The following is a 7251-nucleotide window of genomic DNA, read 5'->3' on the forward strand; positions in this document are numbered from 1 at the left end:
GAGCTTCTGCGATGCGAGCGATGTTCTGGGGGCTGATCTCTTGGACTGCAGCTACTCTGTCCCTGACCGGCAGCTGGCCAGGAGGGTTGTGTCCAGGGTGGAATTCCACCTCTCTGACGAGAACCTGGCCAAGGATGCTTTCCTCCTGAAACATGTCCAGAAGAACAAGATGGGCTTCGTCAGCATCAAACCGCTGACGTCCTTGAAGAAGGTAGGCAGCGTGTTGCGCTGGCCAGCCGGGGTGGGAAGTGGCCTCCATGTGGAGGATGCCTGGGTGTCTGGGTGTGCTCTGGCTGTCTGCCATGGCCAAAACACTGCTGTGTTATCAACAGCTTTCTAGCTACCAGTACAGAGCACAGCACTACGAGGGCTGCTGTGGGGTAAAGGAACTCCAACTCAGCCAGATCCAATACAGAAGGAAAGTGGAGGAACAACAGAGGGGGCAGCCCAGGGACACAGAGCCCCAGGTCTCATCTGGCCGCTCCTGTGACCCTACAGTGTATTCAAAATCAAATACCTGAAGTGCTCCCTTAGATGCAGTTTACAGCCAGGGGACAAGAAGGTGGCAGTTCTGCATTTTGCAGCTCCCAGGCTGATGGCAGAGCCAAAGCGAAAAAACACAAACCCCAAACCAAACCAACCAAGAGAGGTAAAACTGGAGCGCAGGGAGCAAATGCTTTTCTTTCACCTTAGGCCAACTGCTTGGATGCTTTCTATGCTGCCCTGCCACAGAGGGCATCCCTCCCGTACCAGTAAGAGACATAAGAGTGAATTAAAGCCAGGACCCCAAACCAGACCAAAAACCCAGTCGTGATCAAGAAGAAAGTGGAGAATGCATCAAATATAACAGAAAATTTATTTTGGACATTCCCAGTTTACATTTGGAAAAAAGAGGAAAAAAAAAAAGAGGAGGAATTGGGTATTAAATGAAGAGCACTGAATGATAAAGCAGTAGCAGTCCCTCTACCACTACAAACCCACACCCCCACACGCACGTACGCACACAGACTTAACACCACCAAACTCCCCGTGACTGTGACGTTCCCCTCAGCTTGCTGGTCTAGAGATACTGAATGCCTGAAGCACACCAAGGATAACTGAAAACATCTGCATGGCTTTAATGGGAATCCTCCAACTGAAACAAAGCGCTTTCTCCCTCTGTCTGCGTTGGCACATCCCTGAGTCACGCTCTCACTCCTCTCCTTCAAAGTCAAGATTCCTAAACGTGAAAAGCGGGAGTGGGGAAAGGCGAAGGGAAGAGAAAAAGAGGGAGAGCATCATCAGTGGAAGACCTGCCAGCAGCTGCTGACGTTGCCCTGTTCGGGGGACCACCCCAGCAGAGAGGAGCTGGTTTGCATGCCACGGTCCTCCCTGCCTGTTCCCAGGGACAGGCCGTTTGCTCAGCCTTGCCGGCCAAAGCGTGGGAAAAGCGTAGGTGTGCGCCGTAGCTTGCAGAGGAGCACGGTCATGTTCACGTGCAATCCTTTACCTTCTTCCTCCCTGGATTCAAAGGGTTTCTGTCTTCAAAGTGAGAGCCTTCCATACGGTCATTTGTGACATTTCATCCAGGATAACAATCTCAGAAGGATCAGTCCTGCAATAAATATTTTACATAGCAATCCGTGATTATGGGAACTGATGCCACCAAGGGCATTAGCATCAGCAAGAGGAACAGCGGAGCCCCGAGAATCAAAGCTCTGCATAAGCGTGGGAGGTTTTGCTGGATGAGGAGTTTTGGGAGGCAAGCCGGGGAGCTGCAGAGCAACAGCTCTGTGCAAAGGCTCTTGCTGGGGCTTAGCCCCGGTCCGGGTTCCTAAGCCACTGCTGGTACAGATCACGCCTGCAACTCCTCATGTGTAAGTATGAGGATCTCCAGCTACCGTAAAGGCACTGATGAGGCAAGGTTTGGGGGTCAAACGCGAGTGCTGCAGCCACTCTGCTTGCGGTCAGAGCCCTGCAATTGCCTCCTGCAGCCCTGCCCCCAAATTTTATTTTCCCACCAAGCTGCCTGCTGGTTTCTGTGGGATGCCCCACAAAGAGGCAAGTGGAGAAAACTCTGCCAAACACCTTCAAGCTAATCTTGCCGGGGCTTTACCCGTCACTGCTTTGCTTTGGGATATCCACGTCACTGGTCTTCCCCACGTTCAGCTGAACTGAACTTGCAGCAGCAGCAGCTTCCATCACGCTCCTGGACTCCTGATGTAAAAAAGGGACAAATCACGTTCTCTGTCTTTGATCAAAGTGGAGATAAGCTGAATGCCCAGCACAAACTTAGCAGTCTGCCCTTCCCTTCTGCCCCTTGGCAGCTATAGGTATTAGTGCAGCAGGGGAGAAACCGTTCACTCCAAAGATTTCGGGGCAGGGGGGTTGTGTGTTCAAAACACGATTATGAGCAAGTCTTGCCAGCAGCAGCAGCAGCAGCAGCAGCATCTAATAATAATCATCATAATGATAATGACCTTTGTGAAAAACGACTCGTTTTAAAAATTACACCTGTATTCAAGCGTTCAGCTCACTGCTACTTGAGGAAACAAAGGTTACAAAAGTTACAGGCTATTGGGATCTATTTCGATTGAGTGCTGATCTTCCCCCAACGTTTCCAGACAAGCTGTAAGAGAAACAGGCAATCTCACAGACACACGGAGATGTCCAGCCCCGAGGACACAGCAAGCCTTACCTCTTCTTCTCCGGCTCATTTCTGGCATCGTCCAACTTCTTCTTCCTTTCTGGCATAAGGTCATCCAGAAAGCTGAGCTCTCACTTTGAGAAGCAGAAATCCATCGCTTTCCGGACAAAGACGAGAGCCAAAACCTTCACGAATAAGAGGGAAGATGCGGTGAGCTCAGAGACGATGCCACCTCTCACTCCAACGCTGCAAACACCCCGCTGCCGAGCGGTGGCAGCTCTTACCATCATGGGAAAGATGATGGCGGCACGGGACACCTTGATGGTCCAGAGCAGGACGAGGCAGGTCAGCTGGATCGCCGTGAAGAAATGAACCTTTCGCAAGGGCACGTGCTGCAGTTAGATGAAATCCGGCTGGTGTTTCGCTGGCATCCAAAACAGCTTCAAGTGATCAAAGAACTGCAAAATAAAAGGGAAAGGTTGCCACCTTGGGACTGCGGCAAGTTGCTGGCCCTCTCGAGACGTGGAGGCACTTTGCAGCATCTCGCTTGCCGTCAGAACTCCTGGATCCCACCGCGTTCCTCCTGGGAGCAGCACCCATTTTCCCTTCGTTCCATCTAGCAACCGGCTTGCCCCTGAGAGCTGTCCACCAAACGGCAACTATTCCATGCCATTCCATTATTAGCATTTCTCGGCCCACTGAATCCCCCCAGCGAGGATTTCCACCAGTGGTAGAAACTGCCTTCCCTTTGCACTGAATTCCCCCGCTTTTCACGTAACCAAACACTGACCTGCCCTAAACCCTGCAACAGAGAGCGCTGAACTTGCCTGGTCCTCCCAGCCCTATCTACCTCCTGTGCCTCCACCAATCTCTTTCTTACACAAAAGAGTTTCATTGCTTGCTCTGCGAGAAGTTTTTCCCATGCCACTGCTTTTTTCCCTGCTGCTACGGAGACAAAATACCAGGGAGCCGACATGCTGCACGCTGTAAAACAGTCCGTACCTGAATTCCTCTGAGCAACGACACACCCATGTAGAGAAAGACGCCATAAAGCACAGGCATTGGTATAAACTGGGGGGGGGGGGAAGAAAAAAAAAAGAAAGAATGCAATCGTTTCTTTTTCTGTATTGCATTTTCAGTATTACCACCCTCTTCCACAGGCACTGCCTAAAATTGCTTGAAGCTTTCCAGCTTCCATTCAGGCTTAGAGATGGGTCAGATTTTAACCATTTTTTTGCCATTTTGTGCGCACGAGTGAGCTAAGGCTCTGCTTTAGGCTGAACTTGGGAGTTACCTCTCCTCAGAATAATCCTATTTTCCAGAAAGGTTGGAGGAAAATAGGTGATTTCACCCATGCTACCCTATGCCGCATTCTCTGGCGGTAGAAGAAACACTTCTGCCTATTCTTGGGGCAACAGGCAAAGGCCACAGGCCTCCTTTTAGCCTAGAGACGAGATTACTTTGTGGGAGGAACGTGCAAGGAAGCCCACAGGGATGACCTCAGTGTGTTTAGCTCCTGGGAACGGCTGCTCCGCGGCATTTGGGGAGCAAATTGCAGCCACTAAAGGGCTGCCTGTTTGAAACAGAGCAGATGTGCTGGTCTGAATATGCTCAACTGTAACCCATAAACATGGGTGGGCCTGAAAGACACCCAAAAATTCAAGCAGTTGCGTTGCTCGCTCGCCTCGAGCACACCAAACGGGGGCCTGAAGGGCTGCAAAGCCTAACTGAGGCTGATTCCCACCGTGGGTCAAGCCCCAAGGGTTAGGATCACCTCCTTCTCCTCCGCTCCACAACTAACTACTCAGGCCTGCAGAGAAGGGACTGTTTGTCTGTAACATCCAACAAGCTCGCGGTTGTTGGGTGGTTTGCATTTTCCTCTCACCTTTAACACAGAAGTGAAGAAGACAGAGCAGCCCATGAGCACAAAGATCAGCAAGCCAGTGACTCTCTGCTCTCGTATCCCCAGAAACTTGGGTTGTTCTCCTGGAGCTGAGCAGTCAGACTCTACTTTGAGGCTATTCACGTGGGTGATGGACAGGACGGTCTCGCAGCCACAAACCAGGGCAGCCCCATCACAGAGCACACCCCGAGCATCACGGCCACCACAAAAAGGTCCAGGTGGTACCCGCATCCTTTCTGCAGGCAGGAAAACAAGAAACAGAGCATCCCATAGCACAAGAGCAAGGATAACGTCGCAAGTCAGACTCAAACCCTGCTCGAGCACAAGTCAACTTCTTCAGAATTCAAAACAAGAAATGGAAACAAGGAAGGGTGTATGCAGGATTTGCACAAGCACCTGGCATGAAAATTTGGCAGGAGTTCAGACACAAGGGATACGCAGAGCTTGTGCGATACATACTTCTCCAAAAAAAAAAAACAACCCACAACCCAAAAGCACCAAACCATTTTTTCCACTTACAAAGAAAATTCTACCACTTGCGAGGAAGGTGTGACTCTGAGTTATCCCTGGCAGCGCATCAAAACAATTCATTCCCCACACCTGCTGCTGCTGCCATTTTAAAACAAAAACGCAGTTCTCTATTGCTCCAAGATTAATTTGCTCTCCCAAAAGGTTGCTCATCTATACTGCCCTGTCACTTGCTCCCTGCATCATCGTTAATCCCGGAGAGCATCCTGCCACGCAGCCTGACCTTGTCCCAAACCAATGCCTTCAGAAAGCATCGGGAATAAGAGCTTCTCCCCAGACCTGCAGCCCAGAAGGGGCTGGGGTCATCTCTCGCAGGCCCTTACCTTCAGCTTGTGCTCCTTCCTGTTCACAATAACGGCACTGATCTGCTGGTCCATGAATATCAAGATGGTGCAGAGCAGAGCTGGGACGAGCGCAGCCAACACCGTCCACCAAGGGTTGGGTCCTATGGGGTTGATGAACCACCCGCGGTCGTCTCTGGTAGGCTGCAACAAAGCCCACACATCAGCATCGTCTCCCAGCCCAGGCACTCCACTGGCTTTCATTTTCCCCTCCCTCCTTGTGTCAGAGCACCTCCCAGCCCTGGCTTCATGTCCCCCTCTCCCGGGGGCTTCAGCAGTGCCAGTCTCCTCTTTGCAAGCACCTCTAGATACTTCCCCTGTAGGTATCTAGTTTTGGGGCCATCTTCTCGTTTCCAGGAGGAAGCAAGGCACTTGGAGGTGGAAGAGGAGATGGTCACACCACCAGCATCTCCTCCAGACTCAGCCCTGCCCTGCCCCGGCATCACCTTGTGGCACCCCCACGTGCCAAAACACCCCGTTACCTTGAACGCATGGGGGACCTGGAGCTTCGGCGATGGGATCCCAACCACAAAGTCAAGGAGCACCATGATGACGATGGTGAGGAAAACAGCAAAGTCGCTCACTGTGGACCGTACCTGGGGCGAGAAACCAGAGGTGAGAGGGGCATGGCAAACAGGGCCCTAAGGTGAGATGCAAGAGTTGCAGACATCCACAACATTAAGGCTGCTTAACCAAATCCCACCACCCCTCTGAGCACATGCAGCCTGATCCCTTGCTTAGCTACTGCTGCTGTGTTTGTCCCTGTGAGATCTGGGGTCAGACAATAAAAAAAAGCTTAACTAGGCCAACAAGGGTTGGTTTAAGTCAAAATCTAAAAATAATATTAAAATTAAGAAAAGAGATGTCTGCCACTACAGCTACATTCACAGCTACAATGGCAACAAGGCACTGAGGCATCCTTTAGTCCTCAAAAGGAAGCTCCTCATTCGAATCTACTTTCCACTCGAGCACATAATGTGCAGAAGGTAGGGGAAAAAAAACAAACCGAAAACCCCAACCCCCAAAACTTTGGGAAACCTGACTTCCTACTACCTGAGGAGAAGAAAAAAAATAAAAAAAAATCAAACCCCCAAAATCTTCAATCTGGGGCAGGTCACGAGGCAGGTGGGAAACGCTACGATGATTTTGCACTCATGGAAATGAGTGTGGGACATCCAAGCTCTTGGAGAGCTTGGCCTGCAAGGCCAACGTTTCCCAGCTTGACCAAGGCAGGGCAAATACTGCTTAGTGCTCCAGGAAAGCCATTTTGGGAAACGAGTGCGGAGATGGACACTGGCCACCTCCTTCTACTTACTCTGGTTGGAAAGTAGCGGCTGGTTTTAAACTTCTTCAAGAAGCTTGACAGGGCAAAGGTGGCGAAGAAGAGGATGCAGCACCAGAAGAATACATCAGGGGTATAGGGGCCGTCGCGTCCACAGGCAGGTCCTTGAAACTCCCCACGCAAATACTGACATTTCTGGAGAAACAGAGCGTCAGGACACAAAGGCAGTGCACGTGCGGCAGGGAAACCTCGCATAGCTAGGGGGTTTTGAGGATCTTGGTCCAAGATCCACGACCCTGTAACTGCTCCTGCCAATGGAGATTTATATTTAATGAGCAGCAGCAGCTGAACAAGTGACACATGGAACTACACAGCGGAGAAATGAGATGTGAGGGGACACCATACGCTAGTAACACATTACAAGAAACACTCATCCAGGTGACACTCTTCCATCAGTTGCTTGCATTCATAGCACTGTGTTTCCTTAACTGCATCTGGCTTCAGTCCTCACATCTTCCCGCAAAAAACAACATGCCAGGCTCTCCCAACCCTGTGAAGAAAACCTCATCAG

At 50.9% G+C, this 7251-nt stretch overlaps 1 protein-coding gene and 1 long non-coding RNA gene across 2 annotated transcripts; both read right to left on the reverse strand.

Moving 5' to 3' along the window:
* Positions 1–837: 837 nt before the first annotated feature.
* Positions 838–1663, reverse strand: LOC126037027 (uncharacterized). The gene is made up of 2 exons (XR_007505458.1): positions 1490–1663; positions 838–1219 (listed from the first exon to the last, which is right to left on the reverse strand). It is a non-coding gene; the product is annotated as an uncharacterized LOC126037027 (long non-coding RNA).
* A 2752-nt stretch (positions 1664–4415) lies between these two features.
* Positions 4416–6968, reverse strand: LOC126037026 (electroneutral sodium bicarbonate exchanger 1-like). Its single transcript, XM_049797241.1, has 4 exons — positions 6714–6968; positions 5881–5994; positions 5381–5542; positions 4416–4765 (listed from the first exon to the last, which is right to left on the reverse strand). Exons 1-4 carry the CDS (start codon positions 6933–6935, stop codon positions 4649–4651), a joined length of 615 nt encoding a protein of 204 aa, XP_049653198.1. The 5' UTR covers positions 6936–6968; the 3' UTR covers positions 4416–4648.
* Positions 6969–7251: the final 283 nt, after the last annotated feature.

Source organism: Accipiter gentilis, unplaced genomic scaffold, assembly GCF_929443795.1.
Source record: "Accipiter gentilis unplaced genomic scaffold, bAccGen1.1, whole genome shotgun sequence".
NCBI classification, from domain to species: domain Eukaryota; kingdom Metazoa; phylum Chordata; class Aves; order Accipitriformes; family Accipitridae; genus Astur; species Astur gentilis.

Bases quoted from the DNA above. Each gene is read 5' to 3' on its own strand.
- LOC126037026 (XM_049797241.1), bottom strand. From the start codon at position 6,935: ATGCGAGGTTTCCCTGCCGCACGTGCACTGCCTTTGTGTCCTGACGCT. The intron at 5,995-6,713 runs GTAAGTAGAAGG...TTCTCGCCCCAG, and splicing joins GCCGCTACTTTCCAACCAGA to GTACGGTCCACAGTGAGCGA. The intron at 5,543-5,880 runs GTAACGGGGTGT...GCTTTGTTGCAG, and splicing joins AGGTCCCCCATGCGTTCAAG to CCTACCAGAGACGACCGCGG.